The following is an 18,771-nucleotide window of genomic DNA, read 5'->3' on the forward strand; positions in this document are numbered from 1 at the left end:
TATTTTTTAAATATAAAGTTCATGGTCGTACAAACAGCTGCAGTTCATTGCAAATACTATAACTTATTCTTTATTATTTTACACCTGGACATTCAAGTTATTGCCAGTTTTGATTAAAATATTTGATTGTAAATTGACTGTATTATATGTTAACATAAGAATAGAAATAAGATACCAGATAATTTGAAGTTTGTTCTTGTAGTAATTTATTTATTTATTTTGGGCATTCATGTTAATACCAATTTTGATTAAAGTATTTGCCCATACATCAACTTTAATATGTTGTTGTTGTAGTGGTCTTCAGTCCTGAGACTGGTTTGATGCAGCTCTCCATGCTAATCTATCCTGTGCAAGCTCCTTCATCTCCCAGTACCTATTGCAACCTACATCCTCCTGAATCTGCTTAGTGTACTCATCTCTTGGTCTCCCTCTACGATTTTTACCCTCCACGCTGCCCTCCAATGCTAAATTTGTGATCCCTTGATGCCTCAGGACATGTCCTACCAACCGATCCCTTCATCTAGTCAAGTTGTGCCACAAATTTCTCTTCTCCCCAATCCTATTCAATACCTCCTCATTAGTTATGTGATCTACCCACCTAATCTTCAACATTCTTCTGTAGCACCACATTTCGAAAGCTTCTATTCTCTTCTTGTCCAAACTATTTATTGTCCATGTTTCACTTCCATACATGGCTACACTCCATACAAATACTTTCAGAAACGACTTTCTGACACTTAAATCTATACTCGATGTTAACAAATTTCTCTTCTTCAGAAACGCTTTCCTTGCCATTGCCAGTCTACATTTTATATCCTCACTACTTCGACCATCATCAGTTATTTTGCTCCCCAAATAGCAAAACTCCTTTACTACTTTAAGTGTCTCATTTCCTAATCTAATTCCCTCAGCATCACCCGACTTAATTCGACTACATTCCATTATCCTTGTTTTGCTTTTGTTGATGTTCATCTTATATCCTCCTTTCAAGACACTGTCCATTCCGTTCAACTGCTCTTCCAAGTCCTTTGCTGTCTCTGACAGAATTACAATGTCATCGGCGAACCTCAAAGTTTTTATTTCTTCTCCCTGGATTTTAATACCTACTCCAAATTTTTCTTTTGTTTCCTTTATTATTTGCTCAATATACAGATTGAATAACATCGGGGAGAGGCTACATCCCTGTGTCACTCCCTTCCCAACCACTGCTTCCCTTTCATGCCCCTTGACTCTTATAACTGCAATCTGGTTTCTGTACAAATTGTAAATAGCCTTTCGCTCCCTGTATTTTACCCCTGCCACCTTTAGAATTTGAAAGAGAGTATTCCAGTCAACATTGCCGAAAGCTTTCTCTAAGTCTACAAATGCTAGAAACATAGGTTTGCCTTCCCTTAATCTTTCTTCTAAGATAAGTCGTAAGGTCAGTGTTCCAACATTTCTACGGAATCCAAACTCGTCTTCCCCGAGGTCAGCTTCTACCAGTTTTCCCATTCGTCTGTAAAGAATTCGTGTTAGTATTTTGCAGCTGTGACTTATTAAACTGATAGTTTGGTAATTTTCACATCTGTCAACACCTGCTTTCTTTGGGATTGGAATTATTATATTCTTCTTGAAGTCTGAGGGTATTTCGCCTGTCTCGTACATCTTGTTCACCAGATGGTAGAGTTTTGTCAGGACTGGCTCTCCCAAGGCCGTCAGTAGTTCAAATGAAATGTTGTCTACTCCCGGGGCCTTGTTTCGACTCAGGTCTTTCAGTTCTCTGTCAAACTCTTCACGCAGTATCATATCTCCCATTTTATCTTCATCTACATCCTCTTCCATTTCCATAATATTGTCCTCAAGTACATCGCCCTTGTATAGACCCTTTATATACTCCTTCCACCTTTCTACTTTCCCCTCTTTGCTTACAACTGGGTTTCCATCTGAGCTCTTGATATTCATACAAGGGGCTCTCTTTTCTCCAAAGGTCTCTTTAATTTTCCTGTAGGCTTTATCTATCTTACCCCTAGTGAGATAAGCCTCTACATCCTTACATCTGTCCTCTAGCCATGCCTGCATAGCCATTTTGCACTTCCTGTCGATCTCATTTTTGAAACGTTTGTATTCCTTTTTGCCTGCTTCGTTTACTGCATTTTTATATTTTCTCCTTTCATCAATTAAATTTAATATCTCTTCTGTTACCCAAGGATTTCTATTAGCCCTCGTCTTTTTACCTACTTGATCCTCTGCTGCCTTCACTACTTCATCCCTCAGAGCTACCCACTCGTCTGCTACTGTATTTCTTTCCCCCATTTCTTTCAATTGTTCCCTTATGCTGTCCCTGAAACTCTGTACAACCTCTGGTTTAGTCAGTTTATCCAGGTCCCATCTCCTTAAATTCCCACCTTTTTGCAATTTCTTCAGTTTTAATCTACAGTTCATAACCAATAGATTGTTGTCAGAGTCCACATCTGCCCCTGGGAACGTCCTACAATTTAAAACCTGGTTCCTAAATCTAACAGCGGAGGAGTGGTACTCAAGCGTCAGCTTTAGGTTACAATATCTCCGGATGTAATTAAGATTTTACAATGCAACAAATGGCACTGATTACGTATTTGTTTACATGTTCAGATGTGCTAACAAAACTAACGGGGTTCCATTTAAAAAAATGTAGGTTTGTGTTAAAAAACATACTTCCGTGCGTTTTTGTATGGTTTGTATTAAACAATTACACTAGCCTCTCTCCTCACGTTGGGTCTGTGGAATCGGTTCGTCAGTATTCGATGTGGTTTATGAAATATATCCAGCGGTAACGTTAGGTGACTCACCCTGTATAATCTATCTGATACCTTTTAGTATCTCCAGGATTTTTCCATGTATACAATCTTCTTTTATGATTTTTAAACCAAGTGTTAGCTATGATTAAGTTGTGCTCTGTGCAAAATTCTACCAGGCGGCTTCCTCTTTCATTTCTTAGCCCCAATCCATATCCACCTACTACGTTTCCTTCTCTCCCTTTTCCTACACTCGAATTCCAGTCACCCATGACTATTAAATTTTCGTATCCCTTCACTATCTGAATAATTTCTTTTATTTCATCATACATTTCTTCAATTTCTTCGTCATCTGCAGAGCTAGTTGGCATATAAACTTGTACTACTGTAGTAGGTGTGGGCTTCGTATCTATCTTGGCCACAATAATGCGTTCACTATGCTGTTTGTAGTAGCTTACCAGCATTCCTATTTTCCTATTCATTATTAAACCTACTCCTGCATTACCCCTATTTGATTTTGTGTTTATAACCCTGTAGTCACCTGACCAGAAGTCTTGTTCCTGCTGCCACCGAACTTCACTAATTCCCACTATATCTAACTTTAACCTATCCATTTCCCTTTTTAAATTTTCTAACCTACCTGCCCGATTAAGGGATCTGACATTCCACACTCCGATCCATAGAATGCCAGTTTTCTTTCTCCTGATAACGACGTCCTCCTGAGTAGTCACCGCCCGGAGATCCGAATGGGGGACTATTTTACCTCCGGAATATTTTACCCTAGAGGACGCCATCATCATTTAACCATACAGTAAAGCTGCATGCCCTTTAATATATGCAAACAAAAACAAATAATATCTCTGTTCAAAGTATGCCTATGCCATATCTTTGTGTGGAGATCTTTGTAACAAGTAACAGTTGTATAGCACATGCTGGAAACTTTCAAAGTTTCGTTTTTACAGTATACATGCATTCATGTTCTGTAAAAGTGAGTGATGCGGTACCAACTGTCGTGGTACCAACTGTCGTGGTACCAACTGTCTGTAATAATGGAAGCAGACAGATTGATATTAACAACAAAAACCACCCATACTGTCGCAGTAAGTACAAAACTAAATTTTGAATCCAAATCGGCATATAAACAGTTCTCAAGGTGATGCATTAAAGCATTTTCCATCTTTTTGTCACAAAGCCAGTGCCTAGCATTACTCTTTGAAATAGTTATGTAACCAGTACACCCTCTGTAGAAGAGCCTGAAAAGGTTCAAAAACCGATTCATGGACTAAATAACTATTTCAAAAAAGTGATTGGTTGCAATTTTATGTATTTATAGTACTTTTTGCTCTCTTGAGTGGCTATGTGGTTAATTCCCTCCTGTGGAACACGCCTTATATTAAGCACCTTCAGTGCCAAAGGGTTGGGTTTGTGTGGCACAATGATGCTGAGGGCTATCCCAGCAGTAGCGTAACTACTGGTAGGGTGATCCAAGCCAGACAGACCTTAGCACAGGGGCCAGTGAAAAGTATCCCACAGCTTATGGAAGGGGGAGGGCTGTGTTTTCCCCAGGGATCTCCTCCAGCAATGGTTGGATATGAGCATCACTACCACTGATTTCCCGAGCTGGGGACTGGTCAGCACCACCAGATCTCTTCTACCATAAACTCTCTGCATACTTCAGGGACTGTTGTTAAGCATGGTGATGGAGCATAGTGTGTTTTGGAGAACAAGGTCATTGGCTTCACTGTCTGGACTGTGAGGAAGGTACACACAGAAAAGCCTCAACCTCATGGTGTGCTGCTACATGCCGATGGCATGAATGTCTGTTGAGAGTGGGCACCTCTGAGGCACCTGCACACCCCCTACCCTGTCCTCTTACCCATCACCTATTTTTCTAAGGGTTGTATAAGGCTTGCTGAGGCATGTGGGGCTCTTCCTGGTTGTCATTTGTTTCCCTATCAGCTAGTTGGCTCCCTATGAAGCAATTTCAGTTCACATATATACTTCTGATGGTTTAGGTGTGCTGTCAGATAGTACTTACACACACACAGAGAGAGAGAGAGAGAGAGAGAGAGAGAGAGAGAGAGAGAGAGAGAGAGAGAGAGGGGGGGGGGGGTCTAAACCAGTGGGTAAAATAGGGTTTTTATGGATTTTTTTGTATTGACAATATAAGAGTTCAGTTCAAATTCCTATGATTAATTTATTCAAAACAATCTTACAATGCTTAATTAGTGCCTCATTTCTTCCCCTGCCAGCATTGTATCCATTGATAGAATCTTCTCCATCAACGGTCCTGTTTTGTCAAAATTAAGAAAAAATTTGGGAAAGAAAAGATCCGAAAATTAGTGACAATCTATAAATTTCTGTATCCTTCCAAAAAGTGTTTATCGTTATGATTCTACATCAAGCTAATTTTTTTTATCTGGATGTGTAAATGTTATTTAGCTGTGTTTCTTATATTGCAAGAAAAGTTTAAATAATTAAATTCTTGTGACAGTAAATAGCTGCATTTACTAAATGTGATAACACTTTTTAATTTATGTAAAGCTAGCTGTTAACATTTTCTATTTTAATCAGATTTTCATGACAAATATAGTTGGGTTTTGGCATTTCTTTTTTAAAGACTTTTTAATTTTTTTTTAACCATATGGCTTTAGTTTTGGGGGTGGGGGCAGGGTGTGAGTTAAATTACAACCACACTGACCTAAACCAACCAACAAAAGAGTGCTTGATTGGTCACTCCATCCGGGAATAAGTCTCAGAATTATAACAACAGGGTACTAGTGAGCCCTAACACTTTCTTCGTAATCATGAGAGCAGAGGGGACCTTTGAGAAGGTATACCCTTTCTATATTCACAAGATGCTGAAGGGTATTGCTGGATCCTTAAAAAGTATTAAATAACTTCATAGTGGAATACTTCTAGTTGAAACTGCCACATCATACCAAGTATCTAAACTTCTGGGATGGAAGGCATGGAGTGACCACTTTCTTGTATTTGTATTGGATAACAAGCGTAACTTCTGTAAAGGCATGATTACCAGCTCCGATATAATGGATATGGACGCTGAAGAGATATGAGCAGAATAGAAAAATGTGTCATGGAAGTACAGAACCATATGAGAAGAGTCAGTGGCATGTTGGAAAAAACTGCAATATTTCTTCTGACTTTCAACACTCTGGACTTACCTGAACCTAGTCTTACAGGCTATGTCCATCTTAAAAGTTCGACTGTTCGTTCCCAGGCCAATGCGATACTTTAGGTATCAAAGATTTGGTCATACCACTGTGGCATGTAATGGGAAGGCTACGTGTGAAAATTAATAGGGTAACCTCACAAATCGGGCAAATCTTGTACACATCCTCTGAAATAAATAAACTGCTCCAGGGATCACTCAGGGTATGGAGCAGTAAGAGGGGTTTTATAGTGAAAAACGAAAAATAAAGGACCCCCTTCCCCGATGAGGCCTTGAAGACCACATGATAGTTTTCCAACCACCATGTCATCCTCAGCATTCATCAGTGGATGCAGTATGGAGGTGTATGGGGGTAAGCACACTGCACTCTCACCATGGTTGACGTTTTTGACTTTGGAGCCACGACCTCTCCATCAGGTAGTTAGCTCCTCAATTGGAATCATGAGGCTGAGTGCACCGCAGTCCATTCCTTACATCCAGGAAAAATCCCAAAATCCCTTGCAGTACTGGGAATTGAACTCAAGTCCACTGCATCACGGTCAGTCGCGTTGGCCACTCGGTTATGGGGGCAGATGAGTTTATAATGAGGAAAGTAAAATTTAGTTGATAAGTCATGAGACCCATACCCTTGTGTAAAGCCAAAAAAGCTTCCAAAGCAATGCAATGTCCAGTGTTTGCTACTTATTTTGCACTGGCCCTTAAAAAGCCAATCACTAGGTGTGATGCCCTTGCACAAACCCAGACCGCAGATTCAAGTACGAGTACATGCACTTGTCAGTATACCTTTGGGGTGGTGGTGGGGTGAGGGGCAGTGGAGGGGGGAGGGAGAAGCTACACTTGGCTCCAAAAATATTTGGAAGCCATCAACAACATGTATGGATTCTAGGCCACATACCACGGCATGCTATCAGAGTCCTCTCTACCCATGCAACCAACTCCTCCCATAAGTAAGGAAAAAAAAGACACAAAAAATTCAAAAAATGGCAGTAAATCCATTGCAACAGAGAGCAAATAACATTACACAGACATTTTTTACACTCACACTTTTATGGAAATGCTTCAGGTTTCTTTAGCAAAAGCAGTATTTAGTTTATCTTTCTTATAGTAGAAATGAATATAGTGGGGGCCCATAAACAGAAACAGTCCTTACAGGGAACTTTCGTGATATTTCAGAAACAAAATGCAATTTGCCAATATTGCTTTCTAATCCCACATGAAATAGTTTATATGTTCATACTTTAAAGCAAGTAATTCAAATATTAAGTTCAACTAACTTCAGAAAACTGTTGATAGTAATAATAAAAGGAAAATTACTTTTCATATAGGTTCAGTTTGTATGCCTTATCCATTACCTGTGAAGCAGGTATTTTTATGATAACACTACACACTTTGGCACGAAACTTTAGCACATTAGTTAGAAACAGGATACCCGGTTTCTGCATATTTAGGATGGCACCCTACGTTGGTTTCATGATCAGGACAATTTTAAGGTTCAAACACATGTTTATACCACTGGGATTATTATTGAGAAACGTTCACACAAACATACTGGCCCATACTATGATACATATCTAAGTTCCTGAAGTTGGCGGGGCAGTGGCGCAATAGTGGTGGCGAGCACGTGGCGGCTATCTGGTCTCACACTCTTGATGTTGAATGCTCTTTATAAAGTCTTCTTGGCGATGCGTTATCCTTGTTTTAGAGCCATTCCATATAACAAGAGCACCATATGCCACCCGAAACCACATCCGAGGCAATTCCAATATAAATTGGCTATTCAATGCCTCACTTGGCCCTTCAATGTTAACCATACAACAATTAGCCACTGACTTCGTAGCATGCTCGCCCCGTAGCTGCCCAGATTGACTGCCAAATCCACTTTTTAACGTGCGCCAAGCCACTTCTGTAGCGGAGGGGATTCCCTACATCTTTTATACTGTACAACACAAGTTCCCTAAGCATGAACCAGCGTTCAAACTACAATTTCTCTTGCTGAACATATATATTTTACAAAGTCTCATTATTTTTAAACGTTATTTTAGTTTTCATAATACATGTATTACAAAATTCAGCTTTCTCTCTGACAATTCAATGACCTTCATTAGTAAGGAACAAACACTTCATAGTCAAATACACATAATTACACAGTATAAACTACTTACAATCGATATTGGTGTTACAAGGCATCTTCAAAGACCCAAATGATTTTAAGCCTGATGCAGTACAAGAAAATTTGTACTGCAGATTACATTTTTACAACTCTGTTTTCTTCAGTTTTATGAATATACTGTAGTTTCATTGTTGATCCCAACAAGGGAATGCACTCAGTTGTTAAACTGTTTTCTCTGATAGGGCTTTGGAAACGTGCCTTCTGGAACACTGTACAAATTATGATATATTATTTATATTGGACTATGATGGTCCTGGAGTGGATTGAAAGGCATCACAGTAAAAGGTTTCTTGTCCGTTATAACTCGCTCAGTAAGCTAGAAGCGGTCCACTAAATGCACCTGGTAGACCAGTTGATTCAGCTCATACATGGCGCATTACAGTGGCTCCAACAGGAAGACCAGGAGTGTGGCCTGTTTTGGGTACCTGGATACTTGGGAATACATGGAAATGACTTAGCCAACAAAGCAGCCTAAGAAGCATGTTGGGATGGTGTTGTGTTGATGTGCCATTCCCTTACGCACTGTCATCTCATTATTTGACAGAAGAATAATATATCAGTGGAGGACTGAATGGTTTAGAGCTGGCAACAACAAACTGCAGTCACTCAAATCCACCATACAGGTATGATGGACTGATTGATTGAAGGAGGTGCTGCTCACCAAACTGTGCATAGGGCATAGCCCTTTAATCCAGGTTTCCCCCTCTGGCAGGAAGGTGCACCATTCCGTGAATTTTATGGTGTGCCACTTTGGTTCAGTATATTTTCGCAACATATGTTTTATATACTGACATTAGTGCAGCCCTTGATTTGGGTGGAAATCTGTCCACCATCCTCGCTGACATTGGCACCAGTTTTAAGGGTTTTGAAATTTTTTGATCTGTCGGGCTCGGGCCACATACCTTAAGTGTTGGGGAGGGGATGGACGTTTATGCATTATAAACAATGATGCCTGTGGGAACAGCTTATATCGTCCTCTCCCCTCCCCCACTCAAAGAGAATGTCATGCTGACTCCTTGTAAGGACACTGATGATTATACTGTTGAATACTCCACATCCAAAATAATAATAATAATAATAATAATAATAATAATAATAATAATAATAAAGGTAGACAATTTAAGAAAATTATTTGTAGAATGAGCAGAAACTAGCAAAATACACAAAGCAATCACTTATATAAATACATGGGATACACCATTGCAATTTCATAACCACTTCTACAATCCTTTAGATCACATAACATCAACAGATATGAAGGAAGTAAATTGGAAAAAGAAAACACTACATGCAAGCACCCGTATCATCTAACACAGCCACACATCGATCAAGACGCATCCAACACATGGCTAAGAAAAGTTAGTATATACAGTGAGACGGAAGGATTCATGATTGCAATACAGGATCAAACAGTAAACACCAGATATTACAGCAAGCATATTATCAAAGACCCCAATACCACAACAGGTAAATGCAGACTTTGCAAACAACAAATAGAAACAGTAGATCACATCACAAGTGGATGTACAATACTAGCAAATACAGAATACACCAGAAGACATGACAATGTAGCAAAAATAATACATCAATAACTTGCCATACAACATAAACTAATAAAACAACACGTTCCCACATACAAGTATGCACCACAAAATGTACTGGAGAATGATGAATACAAATTATACTGGAACAGAACCATTATAACAGATAAAACAACACCACATGACAAACCTGACATCATACTCACCAATAAAAAGAAGAAATTAACGCAACTAATCGAAATATCCATATCCAATACAACAAATATACAGAAGAAAATGGGAGAAAAAATTGAAAAATACATGCAACTGGCTGAGGAAGTCAAGGACATGTTGCATCAGGATAAAGTTGACATTATACCAATTATACTATCAACTACAGGAGTCACACCACACAATATCCACCAGTACATGGACGCAATACAGCTACATCCAAACTTATATATACAACTACAGAAATCTGTAATTATTGATACATGTTCAATTACCCGAAAGTTCCTAAATGCTATGTAACATATACTGTACAGTTAAAAGGAAGTCACGCTTGATCAAGGTCCACGTCACTTTCCATTTTTAACCAGACATAATGTCTGAGAAAGGAAAGAAATAATAAAATAATAATAATAATCATCATCATATTTATTTTTCATTCATTCCTTAATGTCTTGGTTCATGTGTAAGATGACTGAAGTGCACAAGGAATCAAAGGCAAATAGATTAAAAGTACATGTACTTTAAAATTCCATTTCAGGCCTTTGCTTTTCAGATGGAAGTTCTGTGAGACAATGAAATAAAGTTATAGGAGTCTGTGTAAATGTTATTTATTTTAGAGGTAGTTTGCTTTTGTGGCAATAAACATACCTCATTTATGTTAAAAGTAATAGTAGACAAAATATGGAAACTCCAGGTAGGAATATCAACAATGTAGGAAAAGATGGATTGTTACTTTTTTGTTGTTGTTGTTATAAGTAATAGTAGTTTCTTTTCCATTGCAGCATATCGCCAAATCCAAGGTATAGACAAACTAAAGCCAAATCAAATGGGCAAAACAGCTCGGGTTGTGATGTGTGGCTTAAGAAAAGTTGGAAAAACAGCAGTACTTGAACAACTAATTTATGGAAACATTTCAAAATCCACTGTAAGTAATAGAAATTGTCTTTATTTGCTTTAATAAACTTTTTGACACATGAGACAAATATTAGAATGTATTAAACACTTTAAAAGATAAATGAATTGTGGATTTTTACTTAGCCCACTGGTGTATATCAGTTATATGAATAATGTGGCATACATTAAAACCATTCATTTGTGTTTGTGGGAGGGGGAAAAAAAGACAAACAGCTGTGTTGTTCAAAAATGGTTCAAATGGCTCTGAGCACTATGGGACTTAACATCTATGGTCATCAGTCCCCTAGAACTTAGAATTACTTAAACCTAACTAACCTATGGACATCACACAACACCCAGTCATCACGAGGCAGAGAAAATCTCTGACCCCGCCGGGAATTGAACCTGGGAACCCAGGCGCGGGAAGCGAGAACGCTACCGCACGACCACTAGCTGCGGACAGCTGTGTTGTGAAGAACATCACTTTGAAATTAGGGGCATTTACCGACATTGAGAATTAACACATTTACACAAATAATTTTTTTATGTTAAATAGGATAATGGAAGATATGGATGGAATACAAACAGTAACATAGAAAAATTAAACATTCATTGTGTAGAGACAGTGTTCAGTAGTTGATAGATACAGTCTCGGAGTTTAACACTCCTACTCAGCATTTGAAATGCATACGTATTCATAGCACACACTCATTGCATTAGCCTCTTGCACTATGTGTACTCTGAAGAAAAACACAAGTTCAAAAGTTAAAATGTAGTGAGCAAAGTGTTTTTGCGCAATAAACATACCTCATTTATGTTAAAAGCAATAGTAGACAAATAATGGAAATGCCAGGTAGGAATGTCAACAATGTAGTCTTTCCTCCACACAGTGAATAGCTGTTGCTTTTTGTCCAGTTGTCAGTGTATGATGGAGATAATTTTCATGGTGTCATAACAACAGCTGTAATGAGCGATGTGGAACATTAGTTAAGGCACCAGATTAGTTTTCAGAAGGATTTGTTTTCTGTTCCCCCTCTGGCCTCTCTGATTTAGGTTAACTGTTTAACACTAGGATTTTTTTTTAAAGATGTGTAACTGATTTCATTTTTCCTTCTTTTCAATAAAATATTAACCCATAATCTCCCTCCCTTATTACCACAGTCCCTCTCATATGTTAGGTTGTCCTTTGCATGTCGTTTAAAAAAATTCTGTATAGTGTGTGAGAAACAGAATGGGAGAAAAGTGAACAAAATTAAGTGAAGCTCAGAGGAAATAGTTCCACAGTCCCTTAACAAAGTGTTTTACAAACTAGCAGAATATGTGTGAATGGAAAATTGATCATACAAATAGCTGAGTCCCTCTAACATAGAACTTAAAAAACAAACGTCTTTCGAAAGTGCAATCAAAATAAAAATACATAAAAGGTAGTAAAAAAGTGATCCACATTGCTGTTCCACTCATTCAGCAATTGTAATGATTTATAATATAATGTGTAAATTAAACACACTGGTGCACTAATTAACTATCTGTGTCAAATCTACTACTGCAGGCCCAGAAAGAACTTTGGCCTGTTGTGCCATAAACCAGCTGTATGTGTTGGAGTTGGAAGCATTGATCTTCGACAGTTCCAGTGATGACAATCTTCTCAGTTAGGTCTAATTGTGAAGATGCTACCACTGAGATGTGGTGAGGTGTTCCAGTTGGTCTTGAAGATCTGGACCTTACAATGGAAATTCACTAGGGTTGGGATCAACTTTTTGGAGCCAATAGGAGGTTACCAGAGGGGGCACCTAATTTTTGAAACCATCCATACAGTTGGTTAGGTTAGGGTCTCAGATATGACACCCTTTAGCCATTCACCTTGTTGGGCTCTCATTTACGAGAAATCAATGAAAATGTGTTTTTCGTGATCCAGTGCAGCCTTGAAATTAATACAAACTTCCCAAATGGCATTACAGCATATTGTTTAAGTTATTTAGCTGGTGCACTGAAGTTTACCAGCATGAATGCCATCAGATACCATAATTTATTTTTTAATTTTTATTTAGATAACTGCAACAATGTTTGTTCAGTTAATTGATGTGGGTATATTATTTTCATTTGTAACCTTCGCCGTGTCACTTTAATCGTTGTATTAACTTTTTTATATGATGTCATTTTTTCGTCCTTTTATTTTTTCCATTTTGAAACTTGTTCATGTAATTTTACACTTTGTTATATATTTTCATCCTTTTAATTTCCTCTGCGTCCTCATTTTATTTATTTATTTTTTGTTCATGTTATTGCAGTCATTATTTCTAGTATCTGTTTTGCTTGAATTTCATTTTATTTGTAATTCCTTCTTTCATTTAAATCTTGGTATGTATCATTATAGCTGTAATAGGTATTTTAAAATTACTATTGGCAGTAAGATAATTTTTTTTTTGTCACAACAGGCATGTAGAATTTGAGTTGATGTTTGATCTCTCCAGTGGGATGAAAATAATTGGTGGATTTCCCATTAACCATTACAAATCAGTTTTTCATTTGAGGAGCTTCTTTGCAAGTGAGGCATTTAATGTATGACAACACAAATCCATCAGCCAGTGAAAGTCATGATGAAAGAGTGGAGGAATTCAGTGAACAAGCAAGGAGAACATATTTCAATACCGTACACTAGGTGTTATTTATTTACGGAGATAGAGCTCCCATATCTAAAAACCCTCCTGATTTGATAAATTCAGAAACAATAATGATGGGCAAATGAATCACAGAGACAACAATTTGACTCGTGAAGGAGTGTGTTGTTATTCACAGTGAAGATGTCGTTTTAAACACAGAGATTGACGAAGAGAGACTGTATGATGAGGTATGTTTTTACTTACTACAATCTATTGGTTTTCTGGTTTTTTCCTTTTGATGCTAAAATGAAAAATATATTCATTGCAGTGTACTGTTGACAATGAAGAGTGGATGAATATTTTAAACTGTTGCAATTTTGAAGCACTTTGATCAAATTACATTTTGTTAACATACAAAGCAAGAGCAGTTGCCTTTGCTGAAGACTATCCCAGTTATTCTTTGAAGAACCAACAAGGAAGTGGTTTCTCCTGTATATGAAGAACTGAATATTTGAAGAAATGGAAAGAAGCAAGGAGGAACAAAAATCACGTAGCTGTGCATGATAGATTCTGAAATATTCGAAAAATTTAAGGAAGCTCGGATGTGCCTCGAACAAATGACAGCTTGTACCCTCCAACAGTGGCTGATGGCTATCACTTTTCCTTATTTATAAGAAAACTTTTAGCTTTTTGCAAGTGGGAAGTGGGTGAAAATTTTAAAATGGGATGTGGAGTCCATCAAAGAAAATTGGTCAGCTTCATTAGCAGAATGATGTCGGAAAACTTGAAGAAACTATTGAAGCAGCAAAGCCGTCTCAGAAACAAATTGTATTGATAATGGTGAGTAAAATCAAAAATTTGTCATTAAAACTGATCAAATGGGGTGCAGTTACCGATCAGTGTACGAGGTGTGTTTTTTAAGTAAGTACCATTTTGCCACGCCGCTGCCACAGTGCTGTGGTCGGCGTTCTGTGCATGCGCACTGGGTACCTACATCTGTTGTCTACGCACTGACGCCATTGCAGTCTGATTCTTCCTTGTTTACATTGTGTACTGAGTGTTTGAGATGCATCCGATAATTGTGAGTCTCGCCAACTGTGAAGTACGGGCTGTTATAAGGTTTCTTAGTGCTAAAGGTGTAAAAGCGAATGATGTTTCGTGAGATCTGTGCAGTTTACGGAGAAAACATTATGAGTGATGGAATGGTAAGAAAGTGGGTGAGAGCATTTACGGATGGCCGCACAAATGTGCATGATGAACTACGAAGTAGGCATCCTTCGTTCGTTGATGAAAGTTTGGTGCAGGAAGTAGACAATAAGGTGAGAGAAAACAGATGCTTTATGATTTCCTCCTTGCAGGATGACATTCCCAATGTTTCTCGTTGTGTTTTGTATGGCATTGTGACCGAGCACTTGAATTACTGAAAATTGTGTGCATGTTGGGTACCAAAAATGTTGACGGATGTGCACAAAACCAAACGTTTAAACAGTGCATTGGCTTTCCTTGAGCGGTACCACAACAACAGTGATGATTTCTTAAGCCAAATTGTTACGGGCGATGAAACATCGGTGGTCTGTGTCACACCAGAATCAAAGCAACAGTCCGTGGAATGGCGGCATTCAGATTCACCCAGAAAAGTGAAGTTTAAGCAAACAATTTCTGCCTGGAAAATCATGTGCACAGGTTTTTGGGACAGAAAAGGAGTATTGCTTTTGGAATTTCTGCCTTGTAATGAGACAATCAATGCAGCAGCTTACTGTAAGACATTGCACAATCTGCGCCATTCAGTTCAGAACAAAAGACGTGGCAAGTTGAGCAAGGGCATCATTTTGCTGCAAGACAATGCCTGTCTGCATGTGGCGAATCAGACCAAAGATCTTATCACATCTTTTTGATGGGAAACTATAGATCATCCTCAGTACAGCCCCAATCTTGCGCCCAGTGACTACCATCTGTTCCTGCACTTGAAGAAACACCTGGGTGGCCAGCGTCTTCAAGACAATGACAGAGTCAAAACATTGGTGATGCAGTGGTTAACAAGTCAGGCTGTAGTATGTAATTTTGTGTGGTATGGCTGGTCTGAATCAAAATTGTGTACAGAAGGGCGGTATTTCATAATGTTAATGAAGTGTGCGTGTCTCTAAATTTGTTAAAGGTAGTGAGGTAGCATTTATATTTTATTCATGTTGTGAGAAAATAAACATTTTAAATATTTGTATGACGATAAACATAAAATAAAGGTACTATTGTAACAAAAAACAGATTTTAGTGACCATTGCACAACCAATATCAGTAGGTTATTTATTAATAGAGAAGTCAAATTTTTAAATGTTTAAGTAGTAGAATAGATAAATAAAAATCACAAGGGGCAAACTACCAAATGAAAAAAGAATAAAGGATGAAGAAAAACAAGAGCAAATGAAAGAATTAATATGATGATTAAAATGATGTGGCAAAGGATTAGAAATGGAAAAAATGTATTTCAACCAATTAAATGAACAAAAATAATGTTCAGTTATGTCAATAATTTTTATAAAGGTATATGGCAACTGATGGGACTCAAACCCACAACCTTCAGCACCACCAGCTAGATAATTTGACCACTTTGGTATGTTGCCACTTATGAAATCACTTGTTATTTTTAAGGCTCTAGTGGATCACGAGGACTTATATTCAGTGATTACTTGCAAACAAAGGCTCATCAGGATGAATGGCTGCAGGGTGTGCTATGTGGTGGAACAGTATTAACGTGTTTACATCGTTTCAAATGGTTGGTGACTCATCATGAAATGAAGTCTCGTACTTTGAAATTGCTTTAATTGGTGATTTCATAGTTCAATAACAGACTCAAAACCATTGATTTAAATGTGAGAGCTTTTCACTTATATTTATATTAACACACCAGTTCACAATTAATCTTGTAATATTATTAATTGTTTGACAGTCCACTTTCTTTTGCAACACTGTTACTAAAACAAGTTAGATACCAGCCACAGCATGTTTAAATAGTGACAATTTGTCAGAAACTGATCCCCATCTTGATGTCAGATGTATGGTGACCATGGATTCGAAAGAAATTCACATGAGATATTTAGACATATCTATACCTAGGATGTTCGTGAGTGGGTGGCTAAACATGAACTTTTACACTATGGCACAGACTTGATACTAAGATGTTAACCAGTTGAGTTCCAGGTGCAAACTCTGACAAATTAGTGTTAATTGGGTGACTTATAACTGCAAACTTTCCATTCAGAGCTCAACGCTTACACAAATGTGCTAACGTGTGAGTGCTAACCTCGAACTACCAACTTGTTGTGTAGTGACTATATGTAATGACAGGTGTATGGATAATTAATAAAGTCAGTAACTACATTTTACTTTATAGTGATACAGGGGCATAATTTAATAATGGTCTCATTCTGTTGCATTTTGTTTAACTGTTTGTTAGATGCCTGTAAAAGTAATTAAATTGGATGGTTTATTCGGTTGTATACCTAAGGGATTATTTACCAAATTTCCTGTAAAATTATCTAGTTCATAATTTCATTAATTTATTTACTTTCTTAAATAGGGTCATATTTGGGTAACCAAATGTACCATTTGATTCACAAAAGTTATGGCAACAAAAGTGTAACATCATACGTGTGAATTAAATAAGCGTACAAGTTCAAATAACAGAAGTAATTTCAGATGGGACAAAACTTTAGTGGACTTCAATGAATAACTTTTTAACTAATGACTTCGATAAAAAATAAACTGTTTATTGGAAAGAGTGACGTTAGGGCTGTCCAGTAAGCTAGTTCTTTCTTGTGTGTGGACCGTTATTAGTTAACATTTTTACGATCACATGGCATGGGAACACAGTCATCTACCAATTTCTTGTGCTACAAAAGGTTTCCAGTAAAACTAGGTAGACCATTTGAATCAGCATAACTTAACTATTGAATTATACGTTTTAAAGGAATATGGTCTAAATAAAGATTTCAACATTTTCAACAGTGGAAACTCTAGGTTGGAATATCAACAATATAAGGAAAAGGTAGATTACTACTCGCTATAAATGTGACACATTGAGTTTTGCAAACAGGCACAACGAAAAGACAGTTACACATTTAGCTTTCCGCCATAGCCTTCTTCAGTAAAGGAAACACACACACACACACACACACACACACACACACACACACACACACACACACACAAAAATCACCATCTCTGGCATCTATGGCATGTTAACTAGTATACTGTAGGAAAAAAGAAAACAAAATTATGTAAGGAGTAGAATGGTAGCAAATGGAGTAATTCTATCTTGCTACATTTCAGTGGGATGCTAGCATACTTCACTGTAAAGGTGTTTTCTAAAATTCTATCCCAATGGTGAGGAACAATTTATATGTGTGACATGTTTCTTGTACCTCTGTCATAATTGCTGATTGATTAGCAGTATAGTTGTCACACTGAGTGAAATGTGTGGGTTGACATGAGGACATTTGTCAAATGAAAGACTGTAGTCTTCCTCCAACTTGATATACTTGTGTTCCTGCGGAAGGAGATGCGTCTCATATCCTGCCCGACTATCTCAAGGCAGCCTGTAAAATTTGTATGGTTAAAAGGAAAACAAGAAGAAGAAGGCATGCAAGTAAGTGGACTTGCAGTTTTCTCCTAAGTACACGTTTTACACACCTGAAGAATGATGTTGGTACATTGTTATAGGTTATGGCTAGCTTAATTTAAAGACAGGTTGTAAACATAGTACACACACCAAAAAAAGTTTTACATCACCTTGATTCCGAGAGTTCCAGAACCTGTACAGAAAATTGGAATAGAGATCAACATAAACACTATTTCCACCCTTTTTCTTGCTCATGAAAACCACACATTGCATGTTGTACCACCATACATTGAGACCTACAGAGGTGATGGTCCAGATTGCTGTACACACTGGTATCTCTAATACCCAGCAGCATGTCCTCTTGCATTGATGCATGCCTGTATTCGTTGTGGCATACTATCGACAAGTTCATAAAGGCAGTGTTGGTCCAGATTGTCCCACTCCTCAACGATGATTCAGTGTAGATCCCTCAAAGTGGTTGGTGGGTTACGTCATCCATAACAGCCCTTTTCAATCTATCCCAGGCATGTCAATAGGGTTCATGTCTGGAGAACATGCTGGCTACTCTAGTCGAGCATTGTCATTATCCTGAAGGAAGTCATTCACAAGATGTGCATGATGGGGGCATGAATTGTTGTCCATGAAGAGGAATGCCTCACCAATATGCTGCTGATATGGTTGCACTATCGGTCGGAGGATGGCATTCACGATTGTGCAGCCATTATGGCACTTTCCATGACCACCAGTGGCATACGTCGGCCCACGTAATGCCGCCCCAAAACAGCAGGGAATCTC

The 18,771-nt window shown here is 38.0% G+C and overlaps 1 protein-coding gene across 2 annotated transcripts in view; it reads left to right on the plus strand.

Annotated features, from left to right (window-relative positions):
* LOC126416781 (NF-kappa-B inhibitor-interacting Ras-like protein 2) overlaps positions 1–18,771 on the plus strand; it is a 74,515-nt gene that overhangs the window by 20,325 nt on the left and 35,419 nt on the right. The window contains exons 2-3 of one of the 2 annotated variants that reach the window (XM_050084641.1): positions 3,716–3,853; positions 10,650–10,792. In XM_050084641.1, coding sequence (XP_049940598.1) covers positions 3,721–3,853; positions 10,650–10,792 — 276 coding nt within the window. In that variant the 5' untranslated portion in view covers positions 3,716–3,720. The remainder of the gene's footprint in view (positions 1–3,715; positions 3,854–10,649; positions 10,793–18,771) is intronic. The other variant, XM_050084643.1, reaches the window with a different exon arrangement.

Source organism: Schistocerca serialis, chromosome 8 (genome assembly GCF_023864345.2).
Source record: "Schistocerca serialis cubense isolate TAMUIC-IGC-003099 chromosome 8, iqSchSeri2.2, whole genome shotgun sequence".
Classification (NCBI taxonomy): domain Eukaryota; kingdom Metazoa; phylum Arthropoda; class Insecta; order Orthoptera; family Acrididae; genus Schistocerca; species Schistocerca serialis.